General features: G+C 40.0%; 1 protein-coding gene across 3 annotated transcripts; it reads right to left on the reverse strand.

Annotated features, from left to right (window-relative positions):
* Positions 1 to 993: 993 nt before the first annotated feature.
* eogt (EGF domain-specific O-linked N-acetylglucosamine (GlcNAc) transferase) lies at positions 994 to 27,766 on the reverse strand. Of its 3 annotated transcripts, none has more exons than XM_061833292.1 (17): positions 27,628 to 27,766; positions 26,329 to 26,382; positions 25,947 to 26,180; positions 23,007 to 23,110; positions 22,788 to 22,896; positions 21,714 to 21,808; positions 21,524 to 21,628; positions 17,521 to 17,621; positions 15,163 to 15,266; positions 14,196 to 14,288; positions 13,971 to 14,042; positions 11,486 to 11,572; positions 10,382 to 10,450; positions 7,402 to 7,463; positions 7,182 to 7,301; positions 6,740 to 6,842; positions 994 to 3,322 (listed from the first exon to the last, which is right to left on the reverse strand). In XM_061833292.1, the coding sequence occupies exons 3-17, from the start codon at positions 26,163 to 26,165 to the stop codon at positions 3,176 to 3,178; spliced, it is 1,590 nt and encodes a 529-aa protein (XP_061689276.1). In that variant the 5' UTR covers positions 26,166 to 26,180; positions 26,329 to 26,382; positions 27,628 to 27,766; the 3' UTR covers positions 994 to 3,175. The 3 variants fall into 3 exon arrangements, with proteins under 3 accessions (XP_061689276.1, XP_061689275.1, XP_061689277.1); XM_061833291.1 differs by having other exon boundaries at positions 23,007 to 23,113; XM_061833293.1 differs by lacking the exon at positions 14,196 to 14,288 and having other exon boundaries at positions 23,007 to 23,113.
* Positions 27,767 to 27,824: the final 58 nt, after the last annotated feature.

Genomic DNA, 27,824 nt, shown 5'->3' on the forward strand with positions numbered 1-27,824 from the left:
ATGAGAAGTCGAGTCACAATCAATAACATCTAATATGAGGGGTTAAACTTGGGAAACAAATATGAAAGTTATCAGGACTAACGTGTGAACTAGTTTTTAATCCCAGAAAAGGGCAAATTTGTCAGATACGTGACTCCGGTCTAAAAAGATCCACAAACAGTTTGACTGAAACAAAACTAGTGGACTCCCTGTTTATTTTGTGTTGGTATGAGGAGAGATTGGATTTTTTCAGAGAGCATATATATGAGGTAAAAACCTAGTTAATGATTTTAAAATACCACAAAGGTTAATGAGTGTAGACATGTCGGTACATCTGCTTTTGATTCTCACCCCGAATAATGATTCTTCATTGCTCACGAGGTCACCGGCAGTAACTCGAGCTGGGCCATAAATAGTGTCCATCAATGGAGAAGCTGTCGATAAGTTAAGACAACATTTACAGAGAGTCGAGCTGGCCAGCTCCACACGCCAAACTTGAGATAAAGTGGAGATGGCAACATTTGACAGACATTATTGCCCTGTGACCCAGTGAAAATGTATTTGTAAAGTCATTATATTTACCATGCACAGAAGTGAGCTTGATCATCGCGCAGGGCAAGGAATTTGGCTCATCTGCGGTGATCTACTGCCCCCATGTGGTTAAAGTACAGTACATCACCTATAACTGATGAAGGGTTTTTTTTTTAGGTCATGCAGATTTATTACTGTGACAGTAAAAAACTGAACTAGTGCCCTTTTGCACAAAGTCCTTTTCTTCCTCAAACTGGAATTCAATAAATAATGAAACCGGGCAAAGGGATGCCTGGCATCAGCAAAAACTGTCAGGTAAGGAAGTTCAGCTTGTTTCCCCTCCAAGGTCAGACTTCAAAAATAAGATTGATTTAATGAGGATGAAGTACATCTTTGATGCGATATATGGTCAACGCAGACAAGAGAACATTATTGTCTTTTGAATTTTTTTTATTGAAAATGTTTCATTTTTCACATAAAATTCTTGACCAACAAACTGTCCCAATTGACTATTGCTTCTTTGATAAATACAATATAAAGGTTGAAACACCAACTACGGAATAATCAGTTAGTTTGAATGGCTAAAGGGTACCAAAGTGTAAAAACACTTTGAATAGCTATTGCATATCAAAGAAAAATGACCAAAACTTAAAATAAATACACATACAATCAATTAAAATTGTCAGATGCATTTAAACACTTAGCAGGCTAAATTGGGATTGGAGTGTCCAACTTTCTTTCCATCCATGTTCTATAGTGCTTATTAGGGTCGTGGGTGCTCACGTGAGCTATTCAGTCTTCAACCAACCTACCATGCATGTTACTGTAATGAAACAGCTAGGAATGCATTGATGAGAAAACTAACTCAAGCATTAGGGAATAGTGCAAACACCAAAGAGAAAGACAAGAGGCCAGATTCGAACTGATCCCGTCGACTGTAAGAGAGATGTGGTAGCCCAGTGTCCAGTGATTTAAAGCAAATATTCGTCCACCTTTTGCCCAAAGTTAGGCTGGATAGGCTCTGGCATTCACGCGACCCCTGTAAGGAAATGCGGCTTGGAAAATGGAATGGATGAATTTTACTCTAGCATTTTGTGTGTGTGTGTGTGTGTGTGTGTGTGTAATAGTAAAATCTTGGGTCTTGCTACAGATGCCACTCATACCAAAATAACATACGGCAGTGGAAACCCGCATATTCACAGTTTCGCATACCAAAAAAATGCGCCTATTGACATTTTTTATTAACTTATCCACTGTGATTTTCTTAAAAACGTACCTACTTGGTTTTATGGCGCTGAGGCCAAAGCAATAACAGTATTGCTCTGGCGCCATCATGTGGCATCTTAATGGCAAGGAACAATGAAGCGAGTGGAGAGCTTCAATTACACAAAAGTCCTGGCAGCACGGTGACACAGCTGTAGAGCGTTGGCCTCACAGTTCTGAGGGCCAGGATTCAAACCCCGGCCCCGCCTGTGTGGAGTTTGCATGTTCTACCCGTGCCTGCGTGGGTTTTCTCCAGACACTCCAGTTTCCTCCCACATTCCAAAAATATGCAACATTAATAGGCCACTCTACATTGCCCATAGGTGTGAATGTTGTCTGTCTCCATGTGGCCTGCGATTGGCTGGCAAAGAATTCAGGGTCTATCCTACCTCCTGCCCGATGACAGTTGGGATAGGCTCCAGCACTCCTCGCGACTTTCTCTAAAATTTTAAAAATTCCTCCATCTATCCATTTTCTGTACTGCTTATCCTCACGAGTTGGCAATCACAACTATTTTCAGGCTTTACTGGTTGCCAGCCAATCCTAGCCAGTATATACAGTAAATTATAAATCAAAATTATAATACTGTAAAATTTAAAGGCTCATGTGTGAAAAAGCAATACGTTTGTACATTTTTGGGTACTACCTCACTGCAAAGGTATTGTTCAGACAAAAGTACAAGGATTAATTTTCATTCGCTGTGCGGTGAGCGAGATGACAACAAATCGTGAAATGTAAACAGGCTGCAGCACTCCCGCAACCCTTATGAGGATAAGGGGCTCAGAAAATGGATGGAAGGAAGTCTTTTGACGCCAACTTGTGGCATCCATGCGCAATTACAAACTATTTAGCTATTCTCAGCAGGGCTTGGTTGTTGTCCGCCGCAAATAGTGGGGGTTCACTGTATTGATAAAACACAACATTGTGTGACAATGTAGCACAATCCTATTCTATGAATACTGATGTGTTTTGAATGTATTCTGTTTCTCAGGTGAAAACATCAAGAGCTCAGAGGAGTCTCGGATCAAGGTGACACTCATCAAAAGTAACAACAGGCCCCATGTTATGGGATCAGCTACTCATTAGCCAACACCACGCGGATTGAAGGAGTTGTAGTACAGTAATGAAGAAGTACTTCTTGTCGTTGTCCAGATGAATCCACTGCTTACATCTCATTTGAGATGCCTGGTATACAGATTTCACTCATCAGGACTTACTAAAGCAGGTAACAGAATGTGGCAAATTCTTAAACCACAGAGATCCTCAGAAATACTTTTTTTTTTTTCGTTTTGTTTTCTGAGGAGGTGGGGGTGGTGCAAATTTCTCAGGACCAATGTCACAGTGTCGCCTGATGTCAGCTACTTTAGTTTGATTTATTTATTTTTTTGCCCACTCAAGGACTCTACAGTTCGTCACGCATGTTACAATGCTGCCATTTGGGATGCTGTGTGATGTAATCTGCAGCATCCAGCACAATGCGCATGAATTCCTCCACGTCAAAGGAGTAGTTGGTGAACTTGGGATGGTCTCCAAGAGTCGGGTGGTGGCCCTATGGAAGATATTATAAGGGTCAAATCCAGAGAGAGGGGAAATTATGCCATTCCTTCGATGAATGCCTACGCTTGCTCACAGACAATTACCATAAGGTTCTATTATGCATCTTTGTTCCCAGCTTTAACGATTTTCCAACGTGAATTCAGAGATTTGTTTTTAAAATACAAAGAAGATGAAAACATGTGCCAAGGCTAAGAACTATGAAACTATGTAGAACTGAATTGTGGCGATATAGTTTTTTCACCATATTAGGTCTGTTAAACGCACTGGATGATGACCTCGGGAATCTGACATGAGTCCCCTACCCCTAGAAGAGTGGTCAGGCAAATCGTTTGGAGTGCTGCACCCCTTAGAATTCTGTTCTGGGTGGCTGGACATTTCAGAAACCGGCCTTACACTGAAAGGGTGCCTTGGCCTTGTGTTTTGGCTCACTGTCGTGTCAGAAATTTCAACGGTGTCCCATGTGGCGCTTCCAGGATGATGAAGTCCTACAATATTTTCAGATAATATGCTGGATTGAATTTATGGTCAAGTTGATCATTATACCCTGTACCATGATAGCTAAACACCCCCCCCCCCCCACACACACACACACAAAAACTGAGGTAAAAGAGAGAAAAAAAATGAAAAATAAAACATCAGCCATGAACATCCCTGATTCACAGATGGAATGGTGTACTTTTCACCATAAGCCTTGTTGACTCCATTCCAAAATGTGTTTGTGGTTGCGATCACCAAATTCAATTTGGGTCTAATCACTCCAAATAATTTTGTTCCAGAACCTTTGGTGCTTGTTCAGGTGGTATGTACCATATTATAAGTGCGCTGCTTTTATGGCATTGGAACAGTAAGGGCTTTTTTTCCAATCAACTCACCATGTAGCTCATTTTTGTTCGAGTATCTTCTAATTATGCAACTTAAAACAGCCAGAGGAGTCTGTAATTCAGTGAAGTTGCTTTTTGGTATTCTCTTTAGATGCTGAACAATCTTCATGGGAGTTGTGGCTGAAATCTAATTTTGGTCAACCTGATCCACCTGGTCCACCACGAGCACTAGCTATACCTACACGCCAAAAATGCATTTGTCCCAGATGCCCCAATTTATAACATACCTCAGTGTTATATTTAAATTCCCAAGTATTACAGTATGTATTTTATGTTACTCAAGCTAGCATATTAAGCTGGAACATAGAACATTGTGGGTTACTTGCTGGGGGAAATGCGCTCCAAAGTATGTCATGTAATGTGAACCAGAGAGTGAATATTGCGTGCCCCTTGTTTAAGACATTAAATGTTCAACTTTCCCTGAAGTGTCCCTGTTACATACATGGACCCCCACACTCGACACAACACTAAGCAATGAGGTGACGTCTCCTGATGAGTCTGCTGCTTGTGTGTTGGGTAAGAATAGCCCCAGGTAGATTGCAAAGTTCCTGGTGGCTAGCGCCTCTCATTGTGCTGTGAAAAGCTCTGCTATGAGCCGCTGGGACATGCGACAGCCGCTCATATTTTCATGGCTCAAACGTGAAGGCATAATGTGTTGTATTCCATTGACACCTGACAATTGAGTGGGTCATGCAGTTTCAGTGCATTCAGTGGACAGGCTAAGAGCAGCAGAAAGCATAGACAAAGTGTCATTTTATGTGCTTGATGTTTTTTTTAGTTTATATATCAGTTAAATTTGACAGGGTTGTCAAAAACAAGACATTTGTTTACACATTACAAAACTTAAACAAGATACGGTTTAAGGGTTTTACTGGTCCCAGCATCATGTCTATGTCTTATTTTCATGTGTATGAGTATAAATATGTTCATGTGTATAAATCTGATGACAACCACACATTGTCAGATCTGCCCTGTTAAAGAGCATAATTTTATGATGCCAAAAATACAACCTAATGCCTCCAGCGCAACCTTCGAAGTGGCCATTAATAATTCAATTCAATGCCAAACCCCAAGATTCTAGAGTAGGAATCGCAAAAAAACGCTTACTTTCATAACCGGTTTTAGCCGAACAGCTGTAGCAAAAAAACGATCAACCGATTTTAAAACCGGTACCATTGTGGTGTTTACATAATTCACCCGCGGGACCTTGAGTTGGAGTGCAGGGTTCCGCACAGACTGTTTTTGTTGTTGCTCTTCCGGAGTGACGAGTTCACAGAGTTCCCCCCGTTATGCGAGTAGTGTTTTGATGTCTGCCAATAAAACAAGTTTTGTTCCTGTGTCCGACACTTCGCCTCCTTTTCTCCAGCGCTACGCCATCGATCGTTAATTTACTCCGCGGTAATGGGGTAGTTTGTATACAATATTGACAAACAAGCTTGTTGAATGTGGCTTTCAACAACTCACTCGTGTAAGTTAAATTTTTGGTTTTTTTTTTTGCAAAAATGTTTTAATGTTAACATTCTTCTTTCGGACTTTCAGAAAGGGCATGAAAGTATACAGAGCATTTCCTTGATGCCATGTTTGATGTTTCTTTGATTTAACTGAATGTTCTTTTGAGCGAAACTTGAAAAAAGTGGAAATGATGTTGAAAAAAATAGCGCAATGTGGAGTACCGGAACCGGAAGAAATGATTGGAAATTTTAACCGATTTCAAAAGTCCGATTACTGCTTTGGTTTAAAAAAAAAAAACGAAAACCGGTTATAACCGGTTATTTGTGACCGGCTGCGATCCCTATTCTAGAGCTTATTTTTTGTTGTGCTTTGTTTTTTTTTTTTTTTTTTTGAGGCATGCAGTATTCTTATTTTGCCATTCTTATTTTGTGCAGTTTCCATTACCTTTTAATATTTTTTATCATGCCGTGCCTAAATGTGTTGTGTTTAGTTGAGCAGAGAGTGGCCAGATCTCCATGTGAGAGGCAAAGGGTTATTTGTCACCATCATTGTTCATCACTGCCATTACCATTCATACCTGACAAATAAAGATTGTAATTTTGATTAAATACAAATGTGATATGTTAATGCTAACACACAATTGAAAACAACATAGATGTATTAATGGAAAGTAGCATCATTATACCTGTAACTTAAAATAATCAAACAATGGTTACTTTAACAAACATGGGAGTAATACATAAATAGAACATATAGTAGTCACAGGTATATACTATATTCTCTACGCTCTGTGCAAACAAATATAACTTATTTAGTTTAGCCTAAAGTTTAGTTGAGTTTTCTGTTCTACTAGTGTTACACTACTGCTACCGACAGGCTAAGGGAGAAACCAGAATGAGGAGCACACTTGTATAATGTATGCAATCAGAGCATCTTATGCTGATAAGTTTGTGGGTGCGGCTTATATACTGGTGCATTCATTCGACCAACTTTTATGGCAAATACAGTACATGTGGAGAGTGCTTATCTGTTGAATCATACGTTAGAGGTGTTATTGATCATGCATTTTCCCTTACCTTGTCCTGGGGTAACACTTTGTCCTGTTTGTGCCAAGTCACATAGCGAATGCCTCGTAGCCGGGCCAAATCTCGATAGCAGCCCTCATCCTGACAATTATACCTGAAGCGTATAGGCACAACATTTACCTCTTGCTGGACTCGGTCTGCCTCTCTTTCACTTTTTCTTGCTAAATATTGCTCTTACACGAAAATAACATGCATATTGTTTTTTGAATCACTCGAGAAGATGCAAAAAGACATAAAAAACACATACAGCATTAGATTTGCTCCCCCCAGATGAGTTGGATGTGAGGAGTTAATTGTTTAATCGGTCATTTTTTCATAGCCACACACAAAGTAGCTGACAGGAAGCTTTAAGCACAAATTGCTTCCAAAATCATTACTCAGCCTGTTTCCCATTTAGTGTTTTCATAAATGTTAAACTGGCAGATAAACTTACAGCTCAAAGACCACAGCCCAATCGGGTAGGAAGAGTAGATGTGTAAGTCCTGCCCCATGCATTCCAATGAAGATATCTGAGTTGTGGGTGATCCTCAACTGCTCAAGGAACGGAACATCCCTAAAAGACCCATAGAAAACCACATCTCAGTTATTCATACTCACCACTCACAGGTACCAATAAAAGCTGGATATCAGACCCCCTGCCAAAGCTCACTCACTTGTATTTGTAGTCAAGCACATTGACCTCTAGATGCAGGACTGTTTTAAGCGCATTTACAAGCTGAAATTTAAAAAGAAAATACAATACTAAGTTATTGATCAAGGGAACAAAGACATCACTCCAAAAGAAGATAAGTGCCAGACAAAAACAAGGAGCACATGTCATTGCTATATATAATTTCTGGACTATAAGGTGCACCTGGTTATAAACATCACCCAGTACATTTTTAAAGGAAAAAAAATCTTGTGCATACATAAGCCACATGTGCCCACATTGAAAAATGAAATATTTACAAAGAAAGATGGTACACAGAAAGAGTTTTCAAAGTTTTAACAATATGCCCTAGCTTTTCTTTCCAAACAGTGCCTGTGACGAAGCCTAACACAGCAGCAATACAGTAGCACTAACAGGGCTGGGTTAAAAAAAACATACGACAGCAAGACAGCAAAAACATGGTTCAGGCTACCTGCTTTTATTACCTCTGAAAGCTTTTTTTGTCTTTTTACATTGCTCCAGTTCTTCTCGCTGCAGTTCCCAGCATCTCACCATCGATTCATTATGCCAAGTTTATGTGCAGCACCTGTTTCCCTCTTTATCGGCCAGCTCAATTGCTTTTAACTTGAAAGCTACGTTATATGCATTTCTTCTTGCATTTTCTATGATGAGGTTCTGTTTGTGCAAATTTTATTCATGCACAAAGCACAATGTTACATGAAACTTGTGTCTTCCTTGACACAAATATTCCACCTTTCTCACGCTTTCCTGCTCGAGCGCCTTTGGTGGCCGTTACAAAAAAATCCATAAATTAGCTGCATCATTGCATAAGACGCAGGTCTGAAAGCATGTGACAAAACCCGCGGCTTATAGTCCGGAAAGTATGTTATCCATTCATCCATTTTCCATGTCTCTTACGCTAAGGAGTGCTCGGGGAGTGCTGGAGCCTATCTCAGCTGTCATGGGGCAGGAGGCAGGGTACACCCTGAACTGGTTGCCAGCCAATAACAGGACACACGGAGAGAGAGAACAGTCGCACTCACAATCACACCTAGGGGCAATTTAGAGTCTCCAATTAATGCTTGTTTTGGGGATGTGGGAGGAAACCGGAGTGCCCAGAGAAAATCCACGCAGGCACAGGCAAAAACATGCAAACTCCACACAGGTGTGTACGGGATCAAACACGGGACCTCAGAACTGTGAGGCCGACGCTTTACCAGCCCCATTTCAAGAATAATCCTATTTAAAAAAAAAAAAAAAAACAAAACTTAAAAACACTTACACGACAGGAAAAGAATGAATGAAACTTCAGTAGGTACGAAAGGTATTTTTTGTGTGTGAAACTGGTAACCCACCAGGGTTCGCACGTGGCCCTAAAAGTCCCTAAAAACCCCTAAATTTTCGAAGGTGCATTTAGGGGCTCCTGAAAGTCCTTAAAAATCCACGAAAACCGGTCAAGCCCCTAAAAAGGCCTTAAATTAATTAAAAAATATATATATCAAAGGCAGGACCTCTACCGCTAAAATTCTCCCTAAAAAAATTATCTTTTATTTTAAAAAAAATTGCGGTCCGTCTGGCGTCTAAAACAGTCGGAAATTGTCAACGGAAGTCACCGTGTTGACAACTTGTCGCCATCTTGTCGATATTCCATTGTTTGTTTGCGTGAGTAGGCATTTCACTTCGTCTTCATTATGACGTAGCGTAGTTCTTTCATCGATCCAACTTGTATCACGGGGAAGTGCATTTTTCAATATGCTTGGGTTGAAAGTAAGGAGTTCGGGAGCTGGGTTCGTCGAGATCCAAAAGATCGGCACATGTTTTACTGCCATCTGTGCAAGCAGAGTTACCAGCTTGAAAAGATGGGCGTCAAAGCGCTGGAGTTGCACCGGCAAAACAGGAGACATGCTGATTTGGCGAAGACTCTCTCATCCTCCGTTGGTATGAATCTGTTTCTAAAATATCAAGATAGTGAAGCATCAACTTCAGGCAGTGGTATTGGCAGTGCATGCCCACCAATAGTTGTCCAGTGATCGACTTCAACCAGCCGGAAGTCAGGCTTTATGAACGTAGTTCAATACACGAAGACGGACTCGTTAAAGGCAGAGATCGCGTGGACCTTAAAAGTGATCTGCAACCATTACAGTTACAAATCTTGTGAAAATAATTCGAAAGGGTTTGCAGTCATGTTCCCAGACAGTGACATTGCTAAAAACTACCACTGTGGGGAAAGAAAGACTTCGTACCTGGCTACATTTGGCATCGCTGCCCACTTTTCATCTCTACTGCCTCATAGCCAAAAAAAACAGAATAGAGACTGACAGATCTAAGCTTATTGAGAAGGCTGACAGGCTGTGTGAGGAGGCAGAAGAAAAGAGGAATCTGAGGTTTATCACCGAGGCCAATGCTCTCAGAGGCAGAGCAAAGGACAAGAGAGCCACTTTGGCACCTCTGCAGCAACAAATAGAGGAGGCACTGGGTAGGCTCAAGGAGCTAGAGTCAGGGTGCTGAAACAGACATCAGTAGAAGACATTTGTGTATATAGTTGCAATTGTAGTTAGAATCTGTTTTTCTGTAGACTGTTATGTGAAGACATTGACAATGGTCATATCAATGAGAACTACCACAAGGGGCGACAGGTGATCACTGTCACAGGTACCCAGGTACTGGAACATTTGATGAACCAAGAACGGTTGATGGCACCATTGGGTGAGTCTTTTTTCCTTACTCTTGATTTCCCACGATGGGCCTAAATTTTTCGTGTCAGCCCTAAATTTTTTCCGTGTCGGCCCTAAATTTTTCGTGTCAGCCCCTAAGAATGCCCCTAAAAAGCTCTTAAATTTTTTGGGTCAGACTGAGTATGAACCCTGCCCATCCATGTAGAGAAAGATGTTAGAAAAGGTGGACAAAGGGGAGAACAAGGCAGGTGAAAAGAAACAGGTGGCTCAAATAAATAGGGAAGATAGGGAAAAAGGATCTTGCCTCACCTCATTTTGGTTTATTATTCTCCTGTATTCTGTACTGCGTTCCAGCAAGGTCACACGAATACGTCCTGCCTACAAACATTACATTTAATTTAATGAAAAGAAAAAGAAACATATCAAGTATAAGTATAAATATTTGGATTTATAGGTTGGACAGTAGCTTGCTGTAAAAAAAAAAAAAACTGTACTCAATCGACACCAAATTGTATTTGGATATCTCTACTTATGCACACATCAAACTCTGCAAAATATGAGAGCAATCACAACACTATTTTAGATTTGCTGGATGTTGGAGATTTTTCCTCTTACATAGCAAAGCAAATGTATTTATTTAGCACATTTCATACACAAGATAATTCTTCTACTTTACATGGTTAAAAGTATTTAAACACAAAAAAATTAACATTTAAAGCAGGGAAACATCTAAAAACACAATTAAAACAGCATAAGGTGCAAGAAATATCATTTGAAAATTGAAATACGCTAAAAAGCATGAGAAGAAAATAAGAATTGTTAACCTGGATTGAAAAACACTCACAATTGGGGCTGATGTCACAACCATTCGCAACTTATCCTCTTTGTGTGCAGCACAATAGTTGTATGTTGCCTCACAAAAACAATTATTTCAGTTTTGTATATATAAAACTCCACCAACCGCCACTAGTTAGTTGCTTGATGTGCGAAAGTGGTTTGAAATCTAATGACCGTGCATTGAGGGAAATGTCATAATTTTGGGGGCCCTTTTTCAAAGGGGAGTAATCACAAAAGGCACACGGTCGCGTGAAAAAGCACCAATTTTCACATGACCATACGCTGTCAAGATGTGAGGGCCAAATTTCGTATATTTTAGGCCAGCCACTGAGCAATATTGAAGGAGAAAAGTCATTCCTGCTACCACTGTGATAGTGTGACGAATGTCAACCGGCAGCCCACTCAATGAATAATAGTTTAATTTATTAAGGGACTCCTTATTACAGTTAAGGGAGTAATGAGGTTTTAGTGAAGCTGTGAAAAGCAAAGGGCTTAAAGATAGCACCCTTTCTTCAATAGCATCATTTTTTAATTTGCATAGCTCCTGGGCATTTGACTGTTTCATTAGGTTCTTACCATTGGTCCTTTCTGCAGTATGTTCAGACGATGGAGGACATGTTCGGAAAATGCCCGAAACATCCCTTCACTGGAGCAATCAGAGACCTGTCGACAAAATACAGCAGATAAAATAAAGTCACTGGCAGCACAGTATTGGATGTAAGTAAGTAGGTGCATTTTAGCAACTTGCATGGAAAGGACTTACCAAGTGTTTTACATTTAAAGTACATAGTTGAAAACAGGGTTAATACAAGAAAAACAATCTGAATAATCAGGTTTTACTGTAATACCAACCTAACCTACTTTGTAGAACAATCTAAATGTATAATATCACTTTTAGTTTATGATCTTGAGGAGCAGTAAGTAGCACACTGGAGTGACTAAGATCCCTATCTCACTGACCTCAAGACTAGTTGGCAACCTAATGGTGATACAGGTCTCTGTTGGTTGCAGAGACGTCTTCGCGACGTCTCTTGGAGTCTCCTGGAGACTAGCAGTGTTGCTAAGCCCTTAAATCGAATAGGTTCGATTTCAGCGGAGACCTTTTGGAGACTCCTCAATAGACACTATAGAAAAAAGGCTCATGAAGTACATTAATATCGCCAAACTGAAAGCAATCATTATTCAAAATTTATATGGACGTTTTAACCTATGCTGACTTCGACCTCTTAAAATATCGGAAAGATCACGCCATTATTTTGGATTTTTCGGAACGTTAAAATGTATTCCTGTATAGAAAAGGCTCAATGTCACTTTAAGAAAATAAGATTGCCAGCGATCGGTTTGAAAATGTGTATAGAGCTCTCTAAATATGCTCACTTCAATCTCATCGCAGGGCAGATATCAACAGCATCATAGAGTGGGAATTGATCCCATGCTGCCCACACCAAAGTCAGGTGTACATACCACTACACCATTAGTGACTTGGGTTCCTTAAACCTTACAAGGTATGTTGGAAAAGCTCTACCATTATAAAGAAAGCTCAACAGCAAAGTCAGGCCCCAGGAGTCTAGCCAAGAGACGTGAATAATTACCACTTTTATGATGGTTACCACGTCCCAAATTCGCAACCATTGCCTCTGAACCATGATCATGTGTGGTGGGTGATCATGCACAAAACCTGGGGAGAATGGTGGGGATGAAGCGAGATGGACACATGGCAGTAATAACCAGAATCCCGTCACCCTCACTCACACCAACCATCTCCGGAAGGATATATGAGTGTATGTGGTGCATTAAAATCTCAGCGGGGGAAAAGGCATGGACGCCAGGGGAACAGGCTGGAGTGTATCTGGTATGGAGTGTATCATCTGGCTGCATGTCATCCCTATCCGAACACTGCCCTCCCTCCACCGATGGGTGTATGATGTATAATAAACAGAGGTGTACCTGCTCAAAGAAGGGAAGCAACCGGACCAACACGGATGTGCCAGGACGTGGCCTAGCATTCGCATCTTCATGAGTCTTGTGAAATATGTACATTGTAAATAATAAAAATGTGTGTTACGAAAGAGCATAGATCCCTGCGGGCCCGGCCCAGCTGCCTAGGAGCCTCCAGAGAAAGTGGGGCATCCCTTTTACCCAACACCTGCCACCGCATGTCAACCACCTAGCGATCAGAAAAAGACACAGGAGGCAGGGCTTGCCAAGTCGGGAAGCACTGACATTCCACCAAAGGCCCCAATGTCAGCCAGGCACCCCACACAGTCTGAGCAAGAGAGGGGCAACAACCAAAGCGGAGTATCCCAGAAAGAAGGAAGATGACAACACAGGCACAAGGTGATACACAGAAATCCCCTTTCCATTGTACGACCCCATCTAAATATCCCCTTGGTTTACGGATTTCTGAATGTACAATATGTGTATAATGATTATTTTTGCCTCATCTCTAAATTTACTGTATGTCTAGAATGCATGTGAAACAACTTGGAATTTCTGAATCTGACATACACTTCTCCAGCACAGTCTATAATTCAGAAGAAGCAGGACTAAATAAATTGACGTATTACTGTCTCCACAATTTCTATCCATTTTCCATACTGCTTATCCTCACTAGGGTTGTGGGCGTCATGCAGCATATCCCAGCCGACTGTAGGTGAGAGGCAGGGTACCACCAAGAGTCAGCTGGAATAGGCTCCAGCGCGCAACTGACCCTAGTGAGGATAAGCAATACGGAAAATGGATGGATTGTGACCGTAAGTTAAATATGACCTTGCAATAATCCTATTGAGATAATGAAATACTGTATAGATACAGCAGTTTACCTAGCATTTGCATATTTTGTACTACTAAATGCATTACAGTACATGAGCTTGTGACCTCAGCTACAGTATGTTAATGACCAAATACCATTGTCCATATGTGAATGAAAATTTATTCAGTAAAGCACAGTCCATACCAGTGGAACCGTACAGACTTAGTACTTTTGCCCAAAGAAAAGTATGAATGCTTACAGTCATACTTCACAAGTACACTATGCTGATAGATTTATTGATCAACTTACAAGTGGTGTGTTGTAAAAGAGACCGTATCTCATTCTTGGGAGAAGAGAGAGAAAGGCATCTTTGAAACATACCTATGAAAAAAAAAAACATGATTTACATTAGCATAAATTGAATTGTATAAAGATTAGTTTGTAAGGGAGTATGTCACAAGATCATTCTTGGAATTTAACTTGTATTAACCGTATTAACCAAAATACACTGTATTGATCTAAAGTTTTACTTACTTTTTTAGAATCATAGGTCTTCAGGTGAATGATATCAGATTCTGAGAAGACCTTCCATATTTCCCTGAATAAATCTCCGTATTCATAAAAACTCTATTAAAATGCACAGAACGAAAGGAACAAAAAAAATTAGCCATCATGAAAAATGTGTTTTTTTTTGTCTATACCTTTACGAAAATTGTCATCTTGCATAAAATGAAATCCTGACTTTACTTAGTATTCAGTTTCAGCAAAAATCTTCAGTCATTTCTGTACCTTTTCATCACTTTTCCTTGTTCTAGTGCTCACAGTTTATCAATCCATCCTTCAACTGAGAAAATTCATGTACAACAGTTTCTCAACCTTTCCAAAAGCTCTGAGAAATACTAACCACGTAGTTGTCTCTCATTTCAAGTAAAAGCTTGACCTCTATTACCTCTATTACCATTCAGATTTCAGATTTTCAAAAACAGTCAGGATTGAACAATTAATGACAACCACCATTTTCATTGAGCTTTTCTTTTCAGAATTCCAGAAAAAAATTGACTTAATTTCTATAACCACTTATCTTACAAAAACATGTGTGAACAGCATTGGCCTTGTTACAACCCCTATATAACAGAAATATCCTTAGTCAGAGGAATTTCAACTTGAGACATTTGGTTCGTACTCATCTTACCCAAATGATTGTCCAAACTTCTGACCTTCTTTTCTGTTACTAATTCAGGAAATAAAATCAAGGCTTTCTTTCAATGTTTTTGTCCACCATTGGTTCACTTTCATTTCCATCTCATTTTAAAATAACAACTGATTATTGAATGTTCTATGTTTTAACCTCTAAAATAAAAATGTGCTTCATTGGTTTAAAATGCACTTGTGAATAAAAACTTTATATTATTATTATTAATGTATGTCACTGGTTACATGTTGATGGTTAACTTTAGAGAAAGTAAAATTGAAGGCTTGTCTTAATAAATCAGGTACTCACCGTGTCCCACATAATTATGTTGATATCAGTGCTGAAAGAGTTGTTAATGTGCTGGGATATGTAGAGGTTGACAAAGTCGCAGAAATGATGGTACATGTTCACCCCTGGTGAAAATGTTTAGTTATTATTTATTGTTACATGACTATAAATGGAGATGACAATGAACAATGTCAACAATGAAACATTTTAAGATGAATGATGGTACATTACAGTATATAGCCTACCAGGGGTACTCAAATACAAATCCTAAGGACTGGAAAGAAATCTTTTAATGATAAAAAGGTCCCTTTATTGAATTCAGTCAGGCCATATGCCATAATAGGGTAAAATTCAAAACAAAATGTCCTTTCCATCCATTATCCATGCCGCTTATCCTCACAAGGGTCATTGGCGAGCCGGAGCCAATCCCAGCTAGCTTTGGGCGAAAGGCAGACTACACCCTGTACTGGTCACCAGTCAGTCACAGACACAATCACTGAGCGGGACTCGATCCTACACTGCCCGCATCAAAGTCAGGCCTGTGTATCACTACACCATGAGTGACTCCCTAAACATGTCCTTTCCATTTATAATAAAAACACAAACTGAAATAACTTGTCATTTCCATCCATCCATCCGTCATTTTCTTAGCCGCTTATCCTCATAAGGGTCGCGGGGAGTGCTGAAGCCTATCCGAGCTGTCAATGGGCAGGAGGTGGGGTACACCCTAAACTGGTTCCCAGCCAATTGCAAGGAACATAGAGAGAAACAGTCACACTCACAATCACATCTAGGGGCAATTCAAAGTGTCCAATTAATGTTGCATGTTTTTGGGTTGTGTGAGGAAAACGGAGTGCCCAGAGAAAACACGCGCAGGCACAGGTAGAATATGCAACCTCTACACAGGAAGGGCTGGCATTGAACCGGGGTCCTCAGGACTGTGAGGCCAACACTTTCCAGCAGGCCCACTATGCCACTAACTTGTCATTTGTATTTTGACTGAATTAAAACAGTCAAACAAAACATGAGCCCTAACACAAAACACTACTCCAACATGCTGCCTGTTTTTTGAAACCTATCCAAATGAACTAGTATGTGCGATATTGAATGAAATTAAAATGTAATGGAACAAATCATGATTAAACTTTTGCAGTAAGCTAACACCCCCAACACACCTCTCTTTACTACTGCCGTCATGACATGATGTTGATGATACTACTGACATCAACAGCAAGATCTTTTTATTTCCAGTTGCAAGTTTGGCATCTTATATTGAAAATATGGTGTTTGACAAGTAAATACTGGATGTGGGTTGTGACAGGAGGTGGGCTAGACAACTAGCTCTCAGAACGACTCTAATAGCTCACACTTTTCTATGTAAATACAATTTATTTGAGTCCTCACTATATGCAGTCCAAACAGTCACGAAATACTCTTTTCGCTGCGCATCACTTAAACTGTCCGCTTTAGGAAAGCCCAACACAACCAGTTCCTAACGCCACCCTCCCTGAAGAGCAACTTTATCCCTTTAGGCATTTCTTGTCAACATAAATTTAAATAAATAAATTCTAAATGTAGTAGTCTAAATAAATTTGAATACATTTAAACTGATGCCAACTCCTGTGGCCCAAGTGGCAGAAATTATCTCATGGTTTCCTTACAATATCATGGGTACTAACGTGGTTGCGGAATCACAATGGCCCAGACTCAAATGGAAACTTATCTATTTGTGGAGCTGCTCATTAGCCAGAATATGAACAGGGGGGTTAAGTGTACAGCATACCAGCAGAGGGCTGTTGGTTCATATCCCTGGATGAGCACATGGCAAGTGTAGTTGCAGATGTATATTAAGTCCACAACTAGCCTAATACAACATTAAAATTGTAAAGCTGCAAAATGCTTTTTTTTTTACTAAAAGTATCTTTGGATATTTTTTTTCTTCAACTCTTGTGGGATACAGTTGTTTAACATTACCTTTTGATTTGTATCCTAATTAAATGATGCTGTACATGTATTCCATTACTCAAACCTATCACCTACCTCATTCATGCAAATCTCACATACACATTAACGGAACTGGTTGACTGCACATTGAGCTATATGAAATCAAGTGTGGTTTGCGGCCATACCACTATGACAACACCTGATCTTGTTTCGTCATTGAAAGGGTCCTAACAGTTTGTAGCCATAAACATGCAGCTGTCTATTGAGTACTCCTGATATATTCATTCACTGAATCCATTGAAGTAAGGTGAACTTAGCTTGCTGACTTCAAAATGCAGATACTGTAATAATAATTTGTATCTTAAGTTTAATTGGTGTTACATATTTATTAGATGTCATTATTTGGCTTAAAAGTGGAGAAAAATAGGTATTTACCAGCATCCAGTTTCATGAATACTGTGGGTTTCTCTATTATGACATCGCACGAATGTAAGGGATGAAACTCCAACTCTGTGTATGTTTGAAGCTCGGCATACCTGCAAGAAGCACCAATGCACTGTAAAATTTCAATCAAATATAATAGCTTGTCTGGTTCTGTCTACGTAATACTTGTTCCTAGTTATGTTGTGACTGCTAGTGCAGTTGGACATAGATACCGTATTTTCATGACCATATGGCCCACTTAATAGTCTTAAATTTTCTCCTTATATGGACGGGGGGGCGGGGTGCTTTATAATGCAGCACACCATATGTGTGCACCAAGTTCCAAAATCTGTAAATGTTGTTGTATGACTTTGATGAGCACTCCGCTCGACTGACCGCCGGGAGCTTTTCCTGCCAATACACTGCTTATAATAGAGATGAAAGTGGACTTTCGTGAAAATTCCTGAAAATACAAATGCGAGCACTAGGGTGGACCGGGGGCATACCCCCCAGGAAATTTAAAAAAAAAAAAATGGATGGATGTGGTGCATTCTGGCAATATCTGTGAACTAAATTCAGACAAAAATTGAAAGTAAAATTTCTAAGTCCCGACCAAAAAAAAAAATTGGGCTTAAGTTCCCCAAGGGCCAAGCCCAGATTTTTTTGCACCCATGCCCTATCACTGCATAGCACAAAATCACATTTGTCATTAAAATAGGCTTAAAATATGCCATCTTATCTCAAGACAAATGAATGAAGTGAACTATACAGTAAAAAGACATCTAAAATTGTCCTTTTCCCCACATTATAAATATTATAGTATAGATATAGAATATACACGAAAATATATCCTAGAATTTCTACACCGTACAGCAAAACATGTTAAAGAAGTTGATCTGTAGGAATTACTATTAACGTTTAAGTCTCAAACTTGTAACGTCGGGTTGTATTGATACACTCGACCACATTGCTCACTAGCTTAGATATAGATCTAGTAATACTAATAGTATAATCAGCTGCCTCTAATATAAACGTACGGGTGTGGTCAGTCATCCTCACAGAAAAAGTTGCGGGTGTGATTAGGGATAGCCTTAAAATAACTTACTGGATTAATATAACTGTAACTGTAAATTAAAAACAAAGTAAACAAATACATAACTAAAATAAAAAACTAAAATATATAACTCAAAAATGATCATTTCCAATTTCAACTGGTATTAGTAGAAAATTATATAAAATAGTATTTAAAATTTTTTATCAATAAAAATTCTTGATCTGACAAACTATCTGAGGAAAAGTGAAAAGCACTGGCCTGTGAAGGAATAAACACGAACGGTATACACCCGCAATGTTTTGAAAACGCTGAAAGTTTAGTTTAACATAATCGGCGTTCGTGGCAACAAGCTCGCGATACATTGGAACAAAGATTCCTGTCCGCAATCGTGACGTATTGTTGGGGGGGGGGGTCACGTACCACGTGACTGCCGTGAATAGGAGGGCGGCTTGCTAGAACGCGCCTTTATGTGATTGCGCTCGACGTATTGGCCACACCTGAATCAAGCGACGAGGTGGATGATAGTCTAATGCTTTTTTGTTTTTACACGGTCACACTGCCTCGCGATGGACACAATGAGCACCCCTAGTGTAACTGAATTTCCTTTGACATGCCTCAAGATGTTGATGACTGTCGACGTAAATGCGCTAAGCATTACGTGAAGCAGTTCTGAACATGCACTTTCGTACTTGCTCTGTACATGCTCAAGACAGTTACCTTGCATTTCCTGTTTCCAGGTGAATACCGGTTGTTCTTACTTAGTTAACACCGTTTATGAAATAAAAAGGTAAATTAAAGTCAAAACCACACAAAATAAGCGACGTCTCGATAGAATGCGAGGGGAGGGGCGTTACTGTTACGAGTGTTAGTGCCTCAACATGGCTACGCTCGTGAAACCAAAACAACAAACTCAAACGCATGTTCATTCAATGTTTTCAACTAATATCCGGATTGATTTTAGGCAATTTTTCCTCAATTTTCCGGAGCAATTTTCATGAAATTTTAAAATCCGGGATTCCGGAAAAATCCTGAGGACTTTCATCACTGTTATAAGGCAGAGAAGACTAATGACAGCATGCGGACATAAAAGGGGGAATGGTTGGCGTAAGGGAGGACACTAAAGACACTTCCACCACTAGGTATGTAGAGCTCGTGCACGTGACGTCACAATTTTCACCGCGCCATATTGCTGGTCAAACAGCCATGTGGGATTTATTCCTGTTGAGAACAGATCCAGCAACAAAGTACACTGAAGAAAATAAATATTTGAACACCCAGCTATATTGCAAGTTCTACCACTTAGAAATCATGGAGGGGTCTGAAATTTTCATCGTAGGTGCATGTCCACTATGAGAGAATCGAAAAAGAAAAATCCAGAAATCGCAAAGTATGTTTTTTTTAATGATTTATCTGTGTGATACAGCTGAAAATAAGTATTGGAACACCTGAGAAAAACAATGTTAATATTTGGTACAGCAGCCTTTGTTTGCAATTACAGAGGTCAAAGGTTTCCTGTAGTTGTTTACCAGGTTTGCACATACTGCAGGAGAGATTTTGGCCCACTCCTCCACACAGATCTTCTCTAAACCAGACAGGTCTCTGAGCTGTCGCTGAGAAACACAGAGTTTCAGATCCCTCCAAAGATTTTCTATTGGGTTCAGGTCTGGAGACTGGCTAGGCCACGCCAGAACCTTGATATGCTTCTTGTGGAGCTACTCCTTAGTTTTCCTGGGTGTGTGCTTCGGTTCATTGTCATGTTGAATGACCCAGCCACGATCCATCATCATTGCTCTTACTGAGGGAAAGAGGTTGTTCCCCAAAAACTCACAATACATGCCGTGGTCATTCTCTCCTTAATACAGAGCAGTCATCCTGTCCTCTGTGATGGATGGTGTTCTTGGGATGGAACTCATCATTCGTCTTCATCCAAACACAGTTAATGGAATTATGACCAAAAAGTTCCGTTTTGGTCCTGTAGTGTAGTCCTGGGCTGATTCCTCACCTTTCTATGGATCATTGAGACCCCAGGTGATATGTTGCATGGGGCTCCACTCTGATTGAGATTGACCGTCATGTTTAACTTCTTCTTCTTTAATTTCTCATGATTCCTCCAACAGTGGATATTTTTTCACCAAGCTGCTTGGCAATTTCTCCGTAGCCCTTTCCAGTCATGTGGAGTTGTACAATTTTGTCTCTGGTGTCTTTGGACAGCTCTTTGGTCTTGACCATGTTACAAGTTTGAGTCTTACTGATTCTATAGGGTGGACAGGTGTCTGTATCCAGCTAACGACCTCACACAGGTGCATCTGATTCAGGACAATACATGGAGTAGAGGTGGACTTTTAAAGGCGAACTTGTTAGTTCTTTGGTGGTCAGAATTCTAGCTGATAGATAGGTGTTCAAATACTTATTTCCAGCTGTATCACAAATAAATTGTATATATTGTAATTTCTGGATTTTTCTTTTTAGTTTATCTCTCTCTCTCAGTGGACATGCACCTACGATAAAAATTTCAGACCCCTCCATGATTTAGCAGTGGGAGAACTTCCAATATAGCAGGGTGTTCAAATACTTATTTTCTTCACTGTATGTGGTAGATAGAGAAATAGCAACTGTAACTGAGACAGAACCTTTCGATACACTGCGCTTTGTGGTAGCAAAAATATGGTAAATGTTTGCTTTCCTTCATTGTCTCTCTCATTTTGATATATAACAAAGGCACTCTTTGTCTGTGCATCAAAAAGGGGGACAACTCATAAGACTTGTACCCTTTCCTCTCTTTGCAAAGACTTTTCTTTCTTTTTTCTTTGTAAAAACTCACAAAGACAAGATTACTTCCTTACATATTCTGTCAGAAAAAGATGTTCCAAAACAGCAGGTAAGATTGATAAGATACTGATTCAAAGGAAATGTTGGTCATGGCTTTGATTAGTTGATAGTGGGCACGCGTGGCTCTCTCACCAAGACTGCAATGGGCTCTTGTGCTCTCCTGCTGCAGCAAGGGCTTGCTTGTTGAGTTTGCAATGACCACCAATCTCACCTTTCTGGATGAAGTCCTCCTTGTACCTGCAGCATAAACATAAATGAGGTGCAATAAAATTTTAATCGGTGGATTGTCTTTTCCTATCAATACTGTGGAAAAAAAAGTGACCTCTCTTGACTTCTGCGCGGTTTCCGCATGTCCAGGTAAAGGTTGGTTGCCTTACAGAATCTTGCATGACTGGTGCATCTCAAAGAGGAGTCCCCCTGGAGAAATGTTGTAATTTATTTTTTCAAAAGTAACACAATTATAACTATTTTTTTCTTTTCTTATTACAGTGTGCCCTTGTCCATTTATGGTTCACTGACTGCAGCCCCGCATATTTGCAGATTGAGCTTTTTTTTTTAATTTACCTTTTTTTTCACAAGTGCAACGGTCTTAAATTCTTTTCTAAATAGATCAGGTGCCACATTCGACATGATGCCTAACAACATGGTGCACCTTATGTGCACAATGAGTTCCAACATTAGCAAATGTTGTGTGACTTGTCCAACAAAGTACATTTAAACTCACTGGTTACACAGTTAGCATGCATGGTAGCAAGTGTTTTAGCGTGTATGTCAGCTACCATATGAAGGCGCTTATGAGACTGACAAACAATTGGATTTCATATCCGTAAGCAGAAGAAGTTTACAGTCTTACACAGTGCCTGTGTAGGCAGGTCATGACTGACGATGTTGGACAAAATCACAGTGTCACATCAAAACTATAATTATCAGACCACAGCAAACAGAATGTCATAGCTAGGAAATAATAAAACAAATTGAAGAATGACTTGGGAGATGATTGACACAAAAATCCACTTTAACGCCATTTACATGCTCCCAACATGCTTTGCGGCACTATGGAGGTCCTTAGTGCTGCACCAGCATGTTAGTTTGGCTATATGCTATGCACACATGCCTGGCTCTGTGTGTGATAGACATACCCCCCCCCCCCAAAAAAAAAAATAAATAAATTCAGGAAGGGGGCGACTAGTTTTTCACGACATAGTATTTAAACTTCTTTACCAATCCCAATTCCAAAGAAATTGTGATGTTGTGTTAAACATAAAAATAGAATACAATGATTGGAATTGGGGTTGCACTTTGTGTGGGCACATGTTCAGAAATATGCCTGTTGTTTTATTTCCTGTTGACTGACTGACCCCGTGGGAGCTACATACCGACAAATGAGAAGACTTACAGGCTTGGTGGCCTTGCAAAGTGTTTTGAGCTCAGAGCGGCGCTCCTTGACGTAGCCAAAATCCGCCTGCTTCCAGAAAAGATCCTGAGCTGCTTCCAGTGAATCTACCCTAATGGTACATAAATGTGAACACAACTAAAAAAAAAACTCACAGTACATACTGGAATCAAAAAGATTTATTTAAACAAATGGTTTGAAACGTTATATGAGAAGTAATACCATCCAGAGTCAACTTTGGTGCAAATGGGATAGCTGAAGCGATTCTTTCGTTCACAATTCTTCTCATAACCCCAACAGGAAGATAAATTCTGCTTGGCAAATTGCTGTTTAAAAAAAAAAAAAAAAGTACTTTAATTTGGGGAATTTTGCATGGTCAAAAAACATGAATAAAATAATTCCTGACCCAATTTGGCTTGAGTTTGTGGCATATTTTGTAACAACTAAAATGTTAGAGTAATCCCTCTCTACTTTGCGGATCACCCATCACGGATTAAGTGCATTTGCAGGCTAGAGAGATCCAGCCTGGAGTTAGTTATATGAAAGATTGTTTTTCATTTAGTTGCATAATAAATCTGCATACCCAATAGTCACTAAGGAGAAGGAGAAAAAGATCTCTACAGGTTGGCCAGACAGAGATAAAGAGATGGGAAGAATGTGCAGCAGGTAACGGTGACTAAGGATAGAGATGGAAATGTGTTGACTGGTGCTAGTAATGTGCTAAATAGATAAAGAATACTTTGAGAAGTTGATGAATGAAGAAAATGAGAGAGGAGTAGAAGAGGCAAGTGTGAAGGACCAAGAGAGGAACTGTTATACTGCATGCGTAAGTCTGGTGTGGCAGAGAAATATGTTAGAATAGTATAGGACATGTATGACAGCAGCAGAACAATGGTGAGGTGTGCCGTAGGTGTTACAGAAGAATTTACAGTGAAGAAAATAAGTATTTGAACACCCTGCTATATTGCAAGTTCTCCCACTTAGAAATCATGGAGGGGTTTGAATTTTTCATCATAAGTGCATGTCCACTGTGAGAGAGATAATCTAAAAAGCAACATCTAGAAATCACAATGTATGATTTTTTTTTTAACGATTTATTTGTGTAATACAGCAGCAAATAAGTATTTGCACCCCTAAGAAAACTAATGTTAATATTTGGTACAGTAGCCTTTGTTTGCAATTGCAGAGGTCAAACATTTCCTGTAGTTTGGTTTGACCAGATTTGTCAAGCTGGTCGGCAATTTCTCCGTAGCCCTTTCCAGTCATGTGTAGTGGTACAATTTTGTCTCTGGTGTCTTTGGTCTTGGCCATGTTACAAGTTTGAGTCTTACTGATTGTATGGGGTGGACAACTCTTTATGCAGCTAACGACCTCACACAGGCACATCTGATTCAGGATAGTACATGGAGTGGAGGTGGACTTTTAAAGGCAAACTAACAGGTCTTTGAGGGTCAGAATTATAGATGATAGACAGGTGTTCAAATACTTATTTGAAGCTCTATCACAAATAGTTAAAAAAAATAAAATCATACATTGTGATTTCTGGATTTTTCTTTTTAGATTATGTTTCTCACAGTGGACATGCACCTACAATGAAAATTTCAGACCCTTCCATGATTTCTAAGTTGGAGAACTTCAAATATAGCAGGGTGTTCAAATACTTATTTTCTTCACTGTAAGATGGAGCTGGGCCTGCATCAGGGATAAGCTCTGAGCTCTTTCCTCTTTGCTGACAGATGAGGTTAGACATCAATCCCTTTGGACCATGATGTTTGCAGATGATATTGTGATAGGCAGTGAAAGCAGGGAGCAGGCGGAGGAACAATTAGAAAGATGGAGGCATGCACTGGAAAGGAGAGAAATGAAGATTAGCCAAAGTAAAACAGAATATATGTGCGTGAATAAGAGGGGCGGAGGGGGAAGCGTGAGGCTCCAGGAAGAAGAGATAGCGAGGGTGGACGACTTCAAATACTTGGGGTCAACAATCTAGAGCAATGGTGAGTGTGGTAAGGAAGTGAAGAAACGGGTCCAAGCAGGTTGGAACAGCTGGTGGAAGGTGTCTGGTGTGTTCTGTGACAGAAGAGTCTCTGCTAGGATGAAGGGCAAAGTTTATAAAACAGTGGTGAGGCCGGCCATGATGTACTGATTAGAGACGGTGGCACTGAGGAGACAACAGGAAGCAGAACTCCAGGTGGCACTTGGTATGAACAGGTTGGATAGGATTAGAAATGAGCTCAGAGGAGAAGCCAAAGTTGGATGTTTTGGAGACGAGGTTCAAGAGAGCATACTTCGATGGTTTGGACATGTCCAGAGGCGAGAAAGTGAGTCTATAGGTAGAAGGGTGCTGAGGATGGCCAGGTAAAAGAGCGAGAGAAAGACCAAAGAGAAGGTTGATGGATGTTGTGAGGTAAGACATGAGGGCAGTTGGGGTCAGAGAGGAAGATGCAGGAGAGGCTTACATGGAAAAAGATGACACACTGTGGTGACCCCTAACGGGACAAGGAAGGAAGGAAAAGAAGAAGACCTAATAGTTACTAATTGTCCAGTTTTTGATATTTCCCTAAAAAAAACATAAACCTCACATTTTCAAACCTTCTTGCTTGAGGTTTATTAACATTTTAGCACTAAGGCATTAAAGCACTGTGGTTGAATTTGAAAATTTGACACCTAAAAATTCTGCACACCACATCTTTCTTTCTTCTTTGGGGTATTTTTTTCTTCAAGAAAAGATACAGTTATGCAGTAACTTACTACTCAGTTATCATGCCACCATTTAAAATGGACATTTCATACTTTCTACAATTTGTCATCATCATTACAGTCTTATTTAGAATTGTGGAGGTTTATAAAGGCAAAATCCAAAACCAACTTTTGACATAAATGTAGAATAGTCTTTCAATTCATCAAACTGAATGCATTTTTCTTGACTTAACTGAATTTCTGGAGTTGTTCAAGAAAGATTCATTGATTTTTCTATTTTGAAATGAAATATAGTAGTTGGTCTCTCAGACCATCTAATATGATCAACCTCTAATGTAACACATTTTTAAAAGTTCCATGTTTTAGCTATTTCCAGATAGTCAGAAGAGTGAATGAAATTCAACCCAGTTGAGAAATTGCTGTGTTAAAAGTATGGTTATTATGACAAAGCACATATCTTACTTTAAAAGGACAGTGTGGGTCAAGCCTGCACTGCTTGGCGACCTTCTTGTTGTTGTACAGAAAGTAAGGTACGTGATCCGGCGCCAGGGAAATGCTGCTATAGTTGAACGTTGGTGCTGATGGCTTGTGGTTGCTGTTCTCACTGGTGACCACAGCAGCATGAAAGACTATATCCAACACGCTCAAGAGCAGCATAGCAGGAATCACAGTGGCATACATGTGGGCTGCTCAAAACTGAGGTCAAGAAAAAGAGAAAAACACAGTGACCGTAAGTATGATTAGGAAGAGCATAACCCTCCAAGCCACACTGGAAGAATATGTGGGCATGGGAGGTGTGTGGGAACTAAATTCCAATCAGATATGAGTCACATCAGGAAACTACCTTCTGCAGGAAGTACTGCTGAGCTCTTTCCGACTTTTGTTTGGGTAATCAGACCTAGAAATACATAAGCAAAAAAAATTTGAAGGCTTCATGCCGCTACAGTGTAGAGCTGATATTTAGAGACGTAGTAATTCCATGACAAATGCAAGTATTTAACAAGTGAAGTATTGACTTTTAAATTTCCATATGGCTGCAATGTAGTCATATAATGGACATCAGTACATTTTCTATAGTTCTTGTGCTCATTATGGTGCAGATAAAATGGAGCCTATTGATGCAGACTTTGTGCAAGAGACAACGTACACCCTGGACTGGTCACAAGTCAATCACAGGGCACATATAGACAAATATATTATTGGGCAATTTAGACTATGCAAAATCCTTGCAAGTACTGAGATTATAGGCCAGCATGCCAAAATTGGGTTGATGGATGGAGGATTTAAGACAATTGGAAAATGAGGGTACCAATCTCACAACAGTTGATAACTCTAGGTTAACCACCAAACTATCTCACAGTGTTGCCGACTAATATTGATCTTTTTATTTCTATACCGCCTGTCGTCATTAGTCACAACTGAACTAAACCCTATCCCAAATGATTTTGAGGCAGGGTGCCCCCTGGAATGGACTCCAGTGCATATTATAGACTCACATTCACACACACATGGAGAGCTTATCATCTCCTAATGTGCATGTTTTTTGGAATGTAAGTCGGAGCATCAGGAAATACCCTTGAAGAGATGTAAGCTCCACAAAGGAGTACAAAATTCGAACCCACAACCGCTTGACAGAGACGCCGTGCTGACTACCACCACAAATTTTTCATTGGTACAGTCAACCATGTCCGTACGCACAAACTATCTTCAAGATAACATAAAACGCCCCTTCACAGTAAGTACTACAAATGTCTTAACAGTTCGGTCTTCTTCTCGCACTTTAATACTGAGTGGGGGCTGGTGTTGATTTTGAAGGGCCAATGTTGTCAAACTTTAACTATACGTTAAGTAATAAAGTATTCCTTAGCTAGCGTGCGCTTGTCTCGGTAGAATATTTGGTTACAAACGTTTATTTGTTCGTGTTCCCATGTAGTTTCCTACGGTAAACGTGAGTAGTAAAAAGAGAGTATACGAAGCTATCAAGACGCTAATTCAATGGAACGCTAATGAGATGCACCATAGTGGAAAAAAGAACCGCGCGTACAATAATATGTGTTGTACGAATAAAGGTTCATGCACAGCAGCACAAAGTCAATTGTCACCTATAATGTGTTGCGATGAATTGAAGGATTGTCACGTTTACCTGAATACACAACTTAATTTTCGCCGAAATGAAGCGCAGCTGACCGCGGTGGTCGCCATAACACCGGAAACCGGCATGTAGTGAAGCACCACTGGCGCAAGGGGCGCAAGTTTCCACATTCTAGTGTGGGCGGGACCACACTGCACAGTCTAGAAATGTGGATACATAGTGTTTAACGTCACTTAAATGAGGGACTT

The sequence above is a fragment of the Syngnathoides biaculeatus genome, chromosome 10 (assembly GCF_019802595.1).
Source record: "Syngnathoides biaculeatus isolate LvHL_M chromosome 10, ASM1980259v1, whole genome shotgun sequence".
Lineage (NCBI taxonomy): Eukaryota > Metazoa > Chordata > Actinopteri > Syngnathiformes > Syngnathidae > Syngnathoides > Syngnathoides biaculeatus.

Excerpts from the sequence above, each read along its gene's own strand:
- eogt (XM_061833291.1), bottom strand. The coding sequence starts at position 26,165 with ATGTATGCCACTGTGATTCCTGCTATGCTGCTCTTGAGCGTGTTGGAT. Across the intron at positions 10,451-11,485 it reads TACTGCAGAAAGGACCAATG|GCAGGACGTATTCGTGTGAC; the intron begins GTAAGAACCTAA and ends TAATGTTTGTAG. Across the intron at positions 7,302-7,401 it reads GTGCTTGACTACAAATACAA|GGATGTTCCGTTCCTTGAGC; the intron begins GTGAGTGAGCTT and ends TGGGTCTTTTAG.